At 47.9% G+C, this 16231-nt stretch overlaps 1 protein-coding gene across 1 annotated transcript in view; it reads right to left on the bottom strand.

Annotated features, from left to right (window-relative positions):
- The window catches only part of CACNG7 (calcium voltage-gated channel auxiliary subunit gamma 7), a 59855-nt gene that overhangs the window by 30395 nt on the left and 13229 nt on the right, over positions 1-16231 (bottom strand). Inside the window, exon 3 of the mRNA XM_032237317.1 lies at positions 13359-13463. Coding sequence (XP_032093208.1) covers positions 13359-13463 — 105 coding nt within the window. The remainder of the gene's footprint in view (positions 1-13358; positions 13464-16231) is intronic.

The raw sequence follows: 16231 nt of genomic DNA, 5'->3' as shown, positions 1-16231 counted from the left end.
CTCTCTCTCTCTCTCTCTCTCTCTCTCTCTCTCTCTCTCTCACACACACACACACACACACACACACACTCACACACACACACACACACACACACACACACACACACACTCTTAGATTGGAGGGTTATAACATCTGTAGCAAAAAGTGGTAAAATTATTTGATGGCAGCAGCGAGACACAGTGGACTCTAAACTCATTACCATGATCTAGTGGCTATCTGGATTAGTGCAGAACAGATACGGTAGCCCCACTTACTCCTAACTGCTGCCATGGAGATCTTTCCTTGTTTGCCAAATTCCCACAAAGCTACTTTAATCTCAATCTCAGGACTTTAGCTGAAAAAGTGTGCTTTTGCACTCTTATGCCAGTTGCAATCCATGACACTATCAATAACTCATTGTGCAATGGTGGAATAAAAAAAAATACTAGTGGTTTTGTGGGTGTGGCGTGTGTGGTGAGTGTGCCTTGGTGGGTGTGGCTTGGCAGGGGAAGGATACTGCAAAATCCCCATTCCCTCCCCACTCCTGGGGGAAGGATACTCTCAAATCTTCATTCCTTTCACATCCCACTCCAGGACAAGGATACTGTAAAATCTCAATTTCCACCCCACTTCTGGGGGAAGGATATTGTAAAATCCACATTCCCTCTCCACCCCACTAACCTGCTTTCCAGCTCTGTTCTCCTGTGCAGGGCAACAGAAAAAGACCCAGCCGATCAGCTGGGACTCGGGAGACAGCAAATAGATGTGGGCGCAGCCAGCAAGAAGTGGTATGATAGTTGGTCTTACCTGAACTGTTGTTTTAGGAGGTTTTGCAGGATTAGTCAAGATAGGGTATTGTGATGTCCAATTGGCTTCGAGACAGAGTTAATTTGAAGCCACGCCTCTTGCTCCTTGCTTCTGGTTCCCAGTTTCAACGAGTCAAGATCACTGCAAAACACCTGAAAACAAGTCATAAGGGAACACACCCTACCCCCTGAACTCCCCCAACCCCGGACCAACGCTAGGGCGGGAACCTGGTTAATCCTGCAAAACCTCCTAAAACAACAGTTCAGGTAAGACCAACTGTCATTTTCTGGAGGAATTTTGCAGGATTGGCCAGGATTGGGACATACCCAAGTTAAAGTCCCTCGGGGGGGGGGGCACTATTGGTCCTGGGCTTCTCATGTGCTACCACCTGTTGTAACATCCTACAACCAAATGCCGCATCAGCCGATGCAAACACGTCTAACCTGTAGTGCCTGATAAAGGAAGATGGGGACATTCATGTAGCCACCCTGCAAATCTCCACTATAGGTGCCTGTGTGGCCCAGGCTGCCGAGGTAGCCACACTCCTGGTGGAGTGTGCTGTGATGCCCTGGGGCACTGGAAGGTGCTGAACCTCATAGGCCAATGTGATGGCCTGTTTGATCCACCTCCCTATAGCCGAGGAGGACACCCTCTTTCCCAAGGAAGACGGATAAAAGGAAACAAACAGCGCCTCAGACTTCCTGAGGTCCTCCATGCGCCTCAGGTAAATGCGCAAGGCACGCTTGACATCCAACCGGTGCCAAAGACGCTCCCTATCATGAGACAGGTCTGGACAAAAATCCGGTAATACCACCTCTTGTGATCTGTGGAAAATGGAATTAGTCTTGGGAATAAAGATCAGATCCAGTTGCAGGATGACCCTATTATTGTGGAATGTACACAGATCCAACCTGGAGGACAACACCTCCAGTTCAGAGATGCGATGGGCTGAGGTGACCGCCACAAGGAACACTACCTTAAGGGTTACGAACTTCAGGTCAACCGTCCTCAGAGGTTCTAATGGTGCTCCTGTCATTGTTTGGAGAACCGTAGTGAGGCTCCATGTTGGAAACCTGTGGACAACCAGGGGACGGAGATTCCCCGCACCCTTCAAAAATCTCTTAATTAACGGGACCTGGGAAAGTGGAAGGAGCCCCTCTCCCCGAATAATCATGGAGAGGGCCGCCACCTGTCTCTTGAGGGTGCCATGTGAGAGCCCCCTATCCAATCCATCTTGGAGGAACTCCAAGACGTGCGGTACCGAAGCCTCGCGAGGATTCGCTCCCGAGACCCGGCATCACTCTGCAAAGACCCACCAGGTGGAATCGTAAATCCTAGGGGTGGAACCCTTGCGTGAAGTGGAGATCACCCTCTGTGAAAGCTGGGCGGCCCTTAGGCGCTCCTGCTCAATCTCCATACGGCTAGCTACAGCCACTGTGGCTCGGGATGCACCAGGCTCCCCTGTCTGAGGTCCACATCCCTCCCTGGGATGCTCCATGGATGTGATACTGACAGGCACATTAGGTCCGCAAACCATGCCCGGCGCGGCTAGTAGGGCGCCACTAAGATGAGCTCTGCCTTCTCTGATATCACTTTCCGAACTACCCCAGGGAGAAGGGGAAGGGAAGGCGTAGAGCCGGCTCTCTGGCCACGGAATCCGAAGCGCATTGACTCCCTCCGTTCACCAAGCCAGGAACCAAGAGAAGAACCAAGCCCCTGAGCATTCTGCGGTGTGGCAAACAGGTCCACCTCTGGATGGACGAACCTGGAGCAGATGGCCTGAAACAGTTTCGAAGAAAGGCTCCACTCCCCGTGGTTGACTGTGGCCCGACTGAGCCAGTTGGCTTGATGGTTGTTCACTCCTGTGATGTGCTCTGCTCTGAGCGATCAAAGATGCCTCTCCGCCCAGGCGCCGAGTGCCATCGCCTCGGTTTGAAGAGCCCTGGAGTGTGTGCCACCCTGTCGGTTGACGTGGGCCTTCACCGCGACATTGTTGGTTAGCACCAAGACATCTTGATCCCGAACATGGTCCTTGAAGTGCCACAATGCCAGGTGAATCGCTCGCAGTTCCAGCCAATTTATATTGTGTTGGAGGTCCAACCACGTGCAACACCCCTGTGCCAACCAGGACTCCAAGAGAACTCCCCACCCATACAAGCTGGCGGCCGTTGTCAGGATGAGGCACTCCAGCTCCCTGAACTCGCAGCCCTCAACGACAACTGCACCTGTGGTGTCACTGGAACCTTTTCCTCGGAATTGCTGGAGTTTGACCTCTGATGCGGCAAGAGACACCACTGGAGCGGCCTTGCATTTAGATGAACCCAAGGCACCACCACATCTATGTAAGAAATGAATTTCCCCAACAAGCTGGAGAGCACTACTACAGGAACAAAACGTTGACTTCTAACTTGTCTAACTAAGGCTAACAAACTAACTTTACGGTCGTGGGACAGGAACACCTTCCCCAGCTTAAAGTCTATGATGGTCCCCAGGTGAGGAATCCTGGTGGCGGGAACAAGGGAACTCTTATCTAGGTTAACCGAAAAACCTAACTGCTGTAGTGTGGATACCACCAATGAAAGATGCTCCCTCGCCCGCTCAAACGATGCTGCTTGGACTAAGATGTCATCGAGATAGCATTGGACCCTAACAGAGCGCTCATGGAGGTAAGCCGCCACTGCGGCTAGGACCTTAGTGAAGGTCCGAGGTGCCGACGCCAAGCCAAACGGTAGGGCCCTATACTGGTAGTGGCTACCTAAAAAGGAGAACCTAAGATACTTACGATGGCCAGGGAAGATGGGGATATGGAGGTAAGCCTCCGTCAGGTTGATGGAAGCCATGAAGTCATTGCGCCTGACCCCTGCCAAGATGGATTTAAGTGATGCCATCTTGAATCTTCTATAGCCTAAGTGAAAATTTAGTAGGTAAGATCCAGAATCGCCCTTCATCCCCCCCGAACTCTTCGGAACGACAAAGCGGTTGGAATAGAAACCTGACCTCACTTGGTCTGGTGGAACCGGTTCCACCGCCCTAATCTCTAGGAAGTGTCGGATCCCCTGCCTCATGAGAGAGCATTTATCTTTACTCTTGGCAACCGAAAACGTCTGAAAATAGTTCGGCGGAATGGAGAGAAACTCTAGGCGCAGGCCACATCTGATGATATTCAGAACCCAGGTGTCACTGGTAATCTCAGCCCAGGCGTTGGCGAACAGAAGCAGTCTGCTGCCTATGGGTGAGGTCGCTATTGACCTTTCTGCCCCGGTGGTATGGACGGCCACCTCCCCCTCGAAAGGGCCTCTTCCCCTGGGTTTGGAACCTAGGCCTATCCCTGGTGTATCCGACTGCCTATCTGATCTCGGAAAATACCTGTTGTGCTGCGCCTCCTGATCTGACTGATGATAGGACTGCTTCCGAAAGTAAAGCGCAGATTTTTGCTCTGACTTCTTTGCGGGAGTAGGCATGACTTTTTTTTTATTCTTGTCCTCAATGAGGATTGGGTCCAATAGGGTACCGAAAAGGGATCCCCCAGAATAAGGCGATGATGCCAGGTGCCACTTTGTTCTCCGCTTGCCACCCCCTCAGCCACAGGAGACGTCGGGAGGTCACTGAGGCCGCCATTGCCTGTGAGGCATACTTCATGGCATGCAGAGTGGAGTCCGCAGAGAATTGAGCAACAGCAACCAGCTTGTTGAGATCTTGATGAGTACGCACCTCCTCAGGCGGAATCCTTTCCTGCATCGGTTGTAGCCAAAGGATAGCCGTGTGGCTGAAGAACGACGCAGAGACAGCTGCCTTGATGGCCCATGCAGAAGATTGGAATGTTTTATGAAGGGTCAGCTCCGCCTTCTTGTCCTTGGCCTTCAAGTAATCAGCCACATCACTGGACACCACCGTTGACGTGGATGCCAATGCCACCACTGGAGGGTCCACTGTGGGCACCTGCAATGCCTCAGAGAAACTAGGTTCCATGTTAAAGAACCTCCTATCACTGCTGCTGGGGTTGGGAAATGTTCCTGGCTTTTCCCACTGGCCTTGCGCAACAGTGACTTGAACAAGTCCGGAGGAAACAGACCAGAGAATGCTGGTGCCTCAGGTTTTGAGGGATCCTCATCATCAGACATATCTACCTCTCTCTGAACCTGATCCCCCGCCATGGAGCCCTCGCTAGCCAGAGTAGGAGAAACAGGCCGGCGCATCTCCAAGGGGGAAAGCCTTGGCCTCACCTGAGCAGTGGCATCCCCCTCCCCCCGGGGACTTTTGCCACCATTGTGGGTCGCACAGACCCCTTCTGTAACCCAGCAAAAATTCCATGTGAAATTGCAGAGGAGATGAACCTTTGAATGCTGGCTGGAAGCTGCTCCATGTCTCTAACGAAGGAATCCTCCTCCTCCTCCTGTGCACAGCCTTCAGACTGTGGAGCCAATGAGGGCCTGATGGGACTATCCCCCCTGGCCCTCCTGCATTGAAAAGGATCCCTCAGATAGGGGCCCTGTTCCACCATGGAGAGTGTGTGGTGGGGGGAGGTGAAATGTCCCTGAGATACACTGGGGAATCCCCCCTATGAGGAGACCTACACCTGGATCTAATGGGTGATCTAGACCTCAAGGGAGAACTAGGCCTACCCCTCTGTTCAGCCCTGGACACCTGCTTTTCCAGGGCCCTGTGCCTCCTTTCCTCGTCCTTCTGCAAGGCCTTGGAGGATTTTCCAGCTGCTGCAGTTCTTCGCAGTCTCACAGAGGCTGTGGGCCTCACTTGGGCCCCACTAGAGGTCCCCTCCTCAGGGGACAATGGGGGGGGGGAATCCGGCCTCTCCTCTGCATCTGCCATGGCATCAGGTCAGGGCTCCACCAGGCTCAGCCCACCAGAAACAGCAGCGACCAAAAACAGGTTCCCCCAATCACTCAACAAAATCAGCCTCTGGTAGACCTTTCCTGCCCCTTTTGCAAGCCGCACGACTCCAGGCCTCCTAGCATCGATCTGGGCCTGCAGGGCCTTGCTGCTGCCACCGCTGTAGAAAGGATAGCCACCCAGGAAGGCAGGGATGAAAACGAGGCTTCATAGTAGCCTCTGTCCCAACCCATGCGGCCTGCAGGAATTGAGGCCCCAAAATGGCCGCCGTAATGGCATCCTGCCTCTAAAGCCCCAAGAAGCAACTTTTAAATCCCTTACTGGCGGCCGGGAGCGAGCCACACCAAAGGGAGGCTTCCAGGTATCAGATGGAGGCAAGGGGAAGAAGGCAGGGAGAAGGAATTTGCAGGATGGCACTGGATTGTTTTTGGAAGAATCAGGAACCAAAAGCAACCTGTCTTTCTTCCGCCAGACAGAGTTGAAACTGGGAACCAGAAGCAAGGCGTGGCAGAGGCGTGGCTTCAAATTAACTCTGTCTCGAGGCCAATTGGACATCACAATACCCACAAATCCTGGCTAATCCTGTAAAATTCCTCTGGAAAATAGTCCATGTCAAGAATACTTGATTTATTTTGAATTAGCAACCTGGGTTAGAGCAAAGAGCATTTTACCAATCCCTTAATAAGAAAATGGGGGATTAAAAACAAATAAATTTTGAAGCACCAATTAAACCCATCTCTACCCTTAGGATCCCTGATTCCTGGGTGGGTGGGAGAATACTGATTAAAGTTAATAAATCAGAATCAGAACGTTTTCAACAAAGGTGTCCTGGGAGGAGGGATAATGTTGAATTGAGGATCATGCATCACAACACAAACTGTCTGTTTGTACATGAGAGGGGTGGAGATTGTGTGGCACTATTTATTGCTTCTTGCATGGCATCGTTTTGACAACATTATCACACTCTTTAGGCAGAATGGGAAATAAACTGCATGTCTGTGAAATCAACAGATGTTGAAACACGTCTGCATTCTGGAAAAGTTTAAGCCTGATTTGTTGATCAGGGACGTGTTACTGATCCGTACAGGGACGTGAAAAAATACACCTCAAACCAGTTTCCATAATTTGAATGCAGTAATTTAGCAAAATGTGGGAAACACTACTATTTGAAGTAGCTGGTTTTTGGACTTTACCTGAAGGAAATATAGGGGCATTTGGGAAGGAGACAATGAAAGCCTCCAAAGTAGAAAAGACCTTAAATCTGTCAGCACTTAGAACAAGGTACCATTAATTCATTGGGCACCATTTTAGTCTGCCATGACCTCATGACACTGTCTACAACAGGGCTGTCAAACTCGCAGTCCATGGGCGTCACATGGGTGTCACACTCTGGCCATGCCCATGGCCAGTTTAGCGAAGGGGAGGGAAGTCCTGATAAGGTCACTTGACGTCGCCATGGTGACAGGACTTTGACACCCCTGGTCTACATCTCAATCCCAACCAATATCTCAGAGTGTTTCAAGACAACTTTAGATGTTCCATTTGGTGTTTTCACTCTTCTTCCAACCTAATTTTTGCTATGGGAACAATTTAAAGAGCCGAGGTGGCGCAGTGGTTAGGGTGCAATACTGCAGGCCACTTCAGCTGACTGTTATCTGCAGTTCGGCGGTTCTAATCTCACCGGCTCAAGGTTGACTCAGCCTTCCATCCTTCCGAGGTGGGTGAAATGAGGACCCAGACTGTGGGGGCGATATGCTGACTCTGTAAACCGCTTAGAGAGGGCTGAAAGCCCTATGGAGCGGTATATAAGTCTAACTGCTATTGCTTTTGCTATTTAGAACGCTTCATTGAGAAGATGATTGCTAAATCGGTCAGAGGAAGAGACCCGCTCAGCTCCTATTGGCCATTTTAGGTTAATGAGGGTCTTGTTGGTTATGGAAACCTGCCTTTCATAACCAGGGTTTGAGTGTCAAAGAACCTAGAAACCTGGCTTCCACCGAGACACTTTTCCAAAACATTGTCAGATCTCATGCTGGCCCCTTATAAACGCACCAGAAAGAGCACTAGATCTTTTTTTGAAAACAGGTTTAGTGTGCTCTTACTAGAGAGATAATTTTGTAATGCATAAAAAGTTGATTTAAACTAGGAAATAAAACTGGCTCCTCCTAGTTGTGTTTTTGTGGTTCCATCCTCGTTAGGTACGTTACAGATTTTGCACAGCTTTGGCTTGGTTTGCATGGTTATACGTTGCATTTTATTTTCCTTTCTTTTTCTTCCTTTTTACTTTAGTTGATGGGGAGAGTGGGTCCATTTGCTGTAATCTGACCAATGGTGGGGACTGTTGTTATTATGCACAGGACAATCATAATTGCTTTTTCTCCATCATCATTCACTATAGCCCAGGGATGGGCAACTGTGGCCCCTTTATGCCCTGTGGACCTCAACTCCCAGAATTCCTGAGCCAAGATGGCTGGCTCAGGAGTTCTGGGAGTTGAAGTCCATAAGGAATAAAGGGGCCATAGTTATCTACTCCTGCACTAAGCTAGTTCTGGCTAAGGCCAGCGACAAAATCGGAAGTGGATTTCTTAATCATTAATCATTCTTAATCAAGTACCCACTCCCTTGCAGCCCTAGTAGAAAATAAAGTTCATCAATAATTCCCTTCCATTTCACCGCCCCATCCCCCATCTCGTAACCAGGTCTTTTGTCTTTCATTCAGACTATTTTCAGACAGGGGTTTAGCACCCTTTCAGAAAAGTGGTAGACCCATGTTCATAAATAGGCTGAGGGACACGTCATACGCCTGGGCACCTCTGCCACTGTGCCAAAAATGTCATTTCAAGCATATTCTTATGTGCTCAAGCCTGCCCCTTTTTAGGGAAAGTGATTTAGCAGTTTACTTTTGGTGGGAGGAGAAATGAACTTTCTTTATTTTTATTTATTTTACAAGATTCTGTTCTTGAAGCACCTCTGAATGGCTTACAAATTGGGGAAATCAATCAATCAATCAATCACTTTCTTTAACTTGCCCTGCATTAAATCCTTAAGGATAGCAACCATTGATGGTTTTGTTCTTAGGACTGAGCAGGGATCAGAAGAAGGGGAGGCACAATTTTTAGTGGTTCTCTAGCTGCCTATGACTACCAAAATCAATGAATGTTTCCTGCCAGCTGATAATGTTGGGGGTAAAAAAACAAACCCAATCACTCTTCTTACACTTATGTAAAAAAGGTGGTGCTTTGATGACGTGATTATCGCTGCCATCTTGATTTTTCTGATGGCCTAAGAGCCAAGGTGGCGCAGTGGTTAAATGCAGCACTGCAGGCTACTGCTAGATCAGCAGGTCAGCGGTTCAAATCTCACCGGCTCAGGGTTGACTCAGCCTTCCATCCTTCCGAGGTGGGTAAAATGAGGACCCAGATTGTTGGGGGCAATATGCTGACTCTCTGTAAACCGCTTAGAGAGGCCTGAAAGGCCTATGAAGCGGTATATAAGTCTACTGCTATTGCTATTGCTATTGCTTCATGGAGACCCCAATCTCTGCATTGGAGAAATGGGGGCTTGACCGAGGTCACCAAGTACATTGGCACCTGAGACAAGATTTTAAGATGCCAGATCTCAAGCCCTTAGGCAGAAATGCTCTGCACTTTTATATATGTCGGCGACTTCAAGCAGATGCCTCAAATTTGTGGCCTGTGAACTCCTTCCAGCCAATCTAACCAGGTCATTTTCAGAGGTGGTTTTCACTTACCTTCCCTTCTGGTTAGCAAATGTGTGTTCAAGCGCCCCATTCATGCATGCGCCCGGCCTTCTGTGCATGCGCTTTGCTCAAAAAACATCTCTGAATAGGACGAAATAGAGCAGGGCGTGTGGGCGACCCCACCTACGATTTCCGCTACCGGTTCAGGTAAATTGATCCGAGTCAACAGAATATCATCTCTGGTCAATTTTTATGACCATAGTCCTTAATTTATGACACTTGAGATCAGAATTTTTGTTGTTAAGCTAGGTGGTTAGTACGTTGTACCCATTTTCATGATCTTTTTTGCCATGGTTATTAAGTGAATCACTTCAGTTGTTAAGTGGGTCATGTAATCATGAAACAAATTGGCTTCTGTCATTGATTTTGCTTGTCGGAAGCCAGCTGGGAAGGTTGCAAATGGCAGTAACAGGAAGTAACCCCAGGAAGCTGCAACCAAACACCTGGATTTGGATCATGTGACGATGGTGTGTGTGTGCTGCAATGGACGTAAGTGCGAGGACTGGTTGTAAGTCACTTCTCTCAATACGGTTGTAATTTCGAATGGTCACTAAACAAATGGTTGTGAATTGAGGACTAACTGTATTTAAAGGTAAATGCTTCCCTGTCAGTCATGACCAACTCTCCGATTCTTAGCTGAGGGATCTAGCGTTGTCCAAAGACAATTTCCATGTCACATGGCCAGCATGGCTGCACTCTGAAGTGGTTCCTATTAATCTACTCCCATTTGTATGCTTTCAAACTGGAAAGGAACTGGGCCACAAGTAATGGGAACTCACTCCATTGCGTGGAGTGTCGGGTCTCAAACCCCGGCTGTCAGCTCTCCAGCTGACAAGCTCAGAGTCTTTAAGCACTGAACCATTTTGTCCCCTGAGCTGTATTTAACAAAAATGGGAGTCTGACAATTGCAGTTTTGCCCGACCCTCCAAGTAATTTCTGTAATCTGCCAGCATTCTAAATATATTAAAAACGGGGGTGGCTCAAAAAATGGGAGGGCACATGCATGGAGAGTGCTGGTAGAAGTGGAAGTGCCAAGGAAAAATGCTGCCCTCCCCTGCAGAAATCCAAATTTGACAGTGCTCTCGTGGCAAACTGAGCTGGTTTAGCTCACTGCTCAGCTAGCCTTGTCCTGATGTTGCAATGCTTGCTGTGCTTACACCATCACCCATGCAAGCTCTGATTTATATCACACACACACACACACACACACAAACCCTTTGCACTGCCCCACAGCTCTTAAGCCATCCCAGAGGGTTGAGACAACCGCAATAAGGGAGGGGAGAGCCACAAGAGGGACCAGATCCACTATGAGCCGAGATGGCGGAGTGGTTAGGGTGCAGTACTGCAGGCCACTTTAGCTGACTGTTATCTGCAGTTCAGCGGTTCTAATCTCACCGGCTCAAGGTTGACTCAGCCTTCCATCCTTCCAAGGTGGGTGAAATGAGGACCCAGACTGTGGGGGCGAAATGCTGACTCTGTAAACCGCTTAGAGAGGGCTGAAAGCCCTATGAAGCGGTATATAAGTCTAACTGCTATTGCTATTACTAGGACAAATGGGTGGGGCGTACTTGGTCACGGTCAATTTGAAGATCTGCCCTGCTGAGATCCAGACATCAACTGAATCTGGGTTGGGTAGATCTCCCAGCCCACCAACTGAGAAGTGGCCAGAGGCATTGTTTGGTTTAATTACCAATATGATACTCAGCACAGAAACCTGGCTCCATTTTTTTATGGATTGATTGATTCCTATTCTGCCTTTATTCTTATTCAACTCACAGTGGCATGCATACCAGGGGTGGTATTCACTTACTTTGTCTACCAGTTTGCAAATGTGAGCACGAAAGTCCACCTGTCCACACATGTGCTCAGTCTTCTGCGCATGCAATTTGATTGTGTGCATGGCTTGCACACATGCACACAGCTTGAAAATGTGCCTAAAGAGAACGGCATAGAGCCGGGGCGAGTGGACAGGCCCACCCGCGATTTCCACTACCAGTTTCAGGTGAAACCAGTCTGAACTGACTGAATACCACCTCTGATGCTTAAACTATGGTTCCCGTGAGGTGGGTTGGGCTGAGAAAGGGGAACTGGGCCAAAGTCACCCAACTGCCTTTCATGCCTAAGGTGGGACTAGAACTCACAAACTTCTGGTGATTAGCCCAAAGTCACCTAATTAGCTTTCATGACTAAGGAGGATTAGAACTCATAGGTTGCTGGTGATTGGCTCAGAGCAGGGATGGGTTCTGACTGGCTTACTGCTGGTTTGCTCGTGCGCATGCATAGTTCAATTAAAATTGTTTTGCGTATGCGCAGAACTAAAAAACATAATAGCAGCGGCAGTGATTGGGGAACCGATTCAGGGGCATGGCAGGCCTGGGTCGCTGCTGGTTCCAGTGACCCAGGCCATCACATCACTATTGGTTTGGCCGAACCGGGCCAAATTGGGCCAAACCAGTAGGAACCCACCTCTGGCCCAAAGTCATCCAATTGGCTTTCATGTCTAAGGTGGGATTAGAACTCATAGATTGCTGGTGACTGGCCCAAAGTCACCCATCCAGTCTTGATTCCTAGGGGGGGTGAGGAGACTAGAACTCAGCTGGTTGATAGCCTAGCCTCTTCCCCAATACAAACCAACTTAGGTAAGTCCTATAGCCTCTGATGTGCACCCTAGCCATAGGGGGCTTAGTACCCAGGTCCTTGATCATTGCCCCTTATGCACATGGCAAATTTCTCTCAAATGATATGGACAAACCATTGGCAAACCAGGATTCAATCTAGAAGCTGTGTCTGGAAATCCAGTAAGTTTGGAGGGGAAGAGATGCCTCTCTCGCCAGTCTCTATCAGTTGCCTCTGACTTACCAGTTGCTCTGAACTATTTCTGGAAAAACCAGGCAGGGCAAGAAAATAGGTGGTTTCTCTCTCCCCCCCCTCCAAGTGCCTCTCTGTTAGTACATTTAGTGCCCTTTTCCTCAACTGCAAAGTGTGCAAGTACTTTTTCTCATCTATGAAAACTAACAACTCTGTATTGAAGCTGACTCATAAACATTTGTAAGTGACTTACAAGAGCTCAAAATACATGTCATCACCATTAACGTTGGAAGAGGCAGGCTTGCAACCTTAACTTTGCTGAGCAGGTGGCAGCAAAGGATTAATGTAATGCCTTTTGTGGTTCTGGTTGTAAAATCTTGGAAATGATGGAGATGGGCATCTGGCGTGGATAAAATAAATAACAGCAAGGAATGCATTACAGGCTGAGATTTCTGTCCTTTAAATGGACTGAATCTGTATTTTGTGTGCAAGACCTTTCTCGCAATGGACTTGCAATTGTGTGAATGGCTTTAAAAATGAAAGACGGACTGAGATATAAGTTAGGAACCTGTGGGTGTCTATAGGTGCAAAGGGACATACTGTATGTAGAGCATTAACTCTTTCTTTCGGCTGCTGTGCTGATTTGGCTCCCAACTCTAATATGTGCCTACCATATTTTTTTTACTATAAGACGCACCGGTATATAAGACACACCAAGATTTTGAAGAGGTAAGTAAGATTTTGAAGAGGTAAGTAAGAAAAAAGTTTTTGTCCTCCCCCCCCCCCCCCAGGAGCACTCTGCAGGCTTCAGGAGTGCTGGGGTGGTGGTGAGGAAAAGACGACCCCATTTTTGTTAAAAATTGGGGCATTTTTGACTTCCCCCAGCCCTGCTGAAGCCTACAGAGTGCTTCTGGGGGCTGTGGAAAGGCCAAAATGCCTCTGTTTTTGTGGGAAATGGGCCATTTTCCATCTGTTTTTTGCAAAAATGGGATGCGGGGCAGGGCTTCGGGAGCTGTATTCGGTGTATAAGACCCCACAATATTTGATGCTCTTTTAGGGGGGGAAAGGTGCATCTTATACTCTGAAAAATACAGTAATATTAATTTATTGTTAATGTTGGGAGTCATATCATGTCTAGATATTTTATCTACTTACTGAGGATATTTTCTGTGTTCTCCGTAACAAGGGGACCTTCAGGATCAGGATCAGGCCTGGGCTCGAGGAAGTATTCAGAAGCCACACAGCTGCCTTTTTTCTGACCTAGAAAGAGAGACAAGGCATCAAAATTCAGACAGCAAAAGTGGCCCATATTGGACAGTGTTTCTGAACCTCAGCAAGTTTAATAAGAGTGGACTTCAACTCCCAGAATTCCTCAGCCAGCACAGCTGGGGATTCCCAGGAGAACTCTGGGAATTGAAGTCCATGCCTCTTACAGTTGTTGAGGTTCAGAAACCCTGGTATAGGACCTTCAGGGAAGAAATGAGCCATGGTGGTGCAATGGTTAGAGTGCAGTACTGCAGGCTACTTCTGATTTACAGGTGCCAGCAATTTGGCAGTTCGAATCTCACCAGGCTCAAGGTTGACTCAGCCTTCACTCCTTCCGAGGTGGGTAAAATGAGGACCCAGATTGTTGGGGAAAATATGCTGACACTGTTAACTGCTTAAGAGAGGGCTGTAAAACACTGTTAAGTATATAAGTCTAAGTGCTATTGCTATTACTAAATGGTGCCTTTGCAGGAAGGAAGTTCCAAATCAGCAAGGCCAAATTACTATGTAATCATATACACTTCCATTCAAACAAGCCACTTCTGTAAGATAAGTCAGCTCAGAGCTAGTACCAAGCAGGATGCCTCTGACCATTTCCAAAGCCGTTTTAAGCTAGAAGAGAAAGAAGACAGTCAATTTTTGTTCTGCTCTCCAGAACGTGGTCATGAGGCCTCATCCTGGAGAAGATAGAACTTTTTTCTTTTATTATTTCATCATATACTCTGTGTGTGTGTGTGTGTGTGTGTGTGTCTGTCTGTCTGTCTGTCTGTCTGTCTGTCTGTATGTCTTTCTGTCTGTCTGTGTGTTCCAGCATAACTCTGGAGCGCCTCAACAATTTCAACCAAACTTGGTACACAGATGACTTACTCTCTGGAAAAAAATACCCCTAACACTCCTGGGGGGGGGGGGCTGTTCTGTTAAGATACAGCCTGTTGTGCCTTAAAATGGCTTCTACTGTACAATGCAGTGAAGTTGCCATGGTAACAGCTTCATATTACTCTGGTAAGTGGGGGGGGGGGAACCAACATTAGAAATTACTTTTGGTCAGGACATTTTCCCCAGTGGTGGTTTTCCATTTTGTTTACTACCAGTTCGCTCGTGCTTGTGCACGCGTGGTGCTTCTGCGCAGAAGCGTCTGAGCAGGTGGGCAGAGCCTCCCAATGCCGCTACTACTGGTTTGCCCGATCTGGGCTGAACCAGGAGCAACCCACCTCTGATTTTCCCCCTACAAATAAATACCCTGGCAATGCCGGGTTATCAGCTAGTCTTGGGATAAAAATTAAACAATGGCCCCATATATGCATCTCTTAAGAATAGGAGAGCAGAAAGGAGGTGGGTGGAGACAAGTGGGGATCCTTTTTAGTGAGTGCCACAGAAGATCAGATCCTCACAGATCTCCTCGTGAAGGTCCAACTGAACTGATTTATCGCTAATTATACCTATGCACAAGAATCTTCTCAACTAAAGGTTAATATCTTTTTGGGTTAAGGTCAATAGAATTCAAGGAAGGTTGGGCTTAGTTCCCTAATAGTTACATAGAGATTCTAGGCTGGTTCCTCTTTTAAGTCCTCCTCCAGATTCTGCCACTGCTTGTCCTACATCACTTCAACAGCTTCCTGGCAGCTGGTTCAGCCAGTTTACGCTCCCCTGTCTACCAGCATGTCACAGGAAAGGCCCCTAGGAAGGGGCCCTGGGTCAAGGAATAAGTAGTCAAAGTCCCATATTCAAAAGGAGCATCAGGTATGCATACGCACTGCTCTGTTCATGAGATCTACTAGTTCAGATATTCAACCAGCACTGGAGACTCAGATTCAAGTTCTACTTCCAACCATGGAAGTTCAGTGGGTGATCTTGGGACACTAACTCCTCCTCACCTCATAGGGATATTGTTGTGGAGCAAAAGAGTAAGAGGAACTAAAGGGCATAGGGCTTTGAGCTCCAGGATAACAATCTAACAAGGAAATGAATAAAGAAATGTCTCTTATGTTTATTGCACTGTTCCACACCCCCTATCTTAGATTTAATAAAAGTATATTGTCATTACCAGTAACATTGATTGTTCGATTGATTGATTATATGCCATCAAATTGTTTTAAATTAGTTTGTGTGTGTGTGTGTGTGTGCGCGCGCATGTCCACACACACATACACACACGCACATACATACTAAAGCAGAGGTCATCAACCTTCCAGACCTCTAGGATTACTAAATTCATAATTTTAAATCCTGTGGATCATTAATATGAATTAAGGATGGGGTCCTTCAGGCACTTAGCTTGGCCACTTGTTAGCAGAGAGAAGAGCTCGGGGTCAACCCTAGGTTTGCTGTCCATTGCAACTAAGAATCTCAAATACAGCCAAGAATGAATGTTTGTCTTGTAGCCAGCCCAGGCGCTAGATCGGCCCCCTGCAAATTCTGCCTTTTGAGGAGCCCTGCCGAAATTTTGCACACCACTCATTGAAGTGCCTGGACTCCCAGGGAGGGAGGGAAGGGCTGGAGCTACTAAACAGGCAGCCAAGCTAAGTGCCTGAAGGACCCCACCACATCCACGAGTGGGAATAATTGCTTCTGCAGGCCATATCCAGCCCTGGGGCTGTAGTTTGAGGATCCATGATTTAGTGCAATATAAAAAATGCAAAAATGCAAAGATTTTTCTGCGGACCACCAAAATTTTCTTGCAGACCACCAGTGGTCCATGGACCACCAGTTGGTGACCGCTGTATTAAAGCTCTCATTCTTGTAACTTTTAACTGGACCAAACA

The sequence above is a fragment of the Thamnophis elegans genome, chromosome Z (genome assembly GCF_009769535.1).
Source record: "Thamnophis elegans isolate rThaEle1 chromosome Z, rThaEle1.pri, whole genome shotgun sequence".
NCBI classification, from domain to species: domain Eukaryota; kingdom Metazoa; phylum Chordata; class Lepidosauria; order Squamata; family Colubridae; genus Thamnophis; species Thamnophis elegans.
The sequence above is the reverse complement of the archived record's forward strand: the minus strand, read 5'-3'. Positions and strand labels throughout refer to the sequence as shown.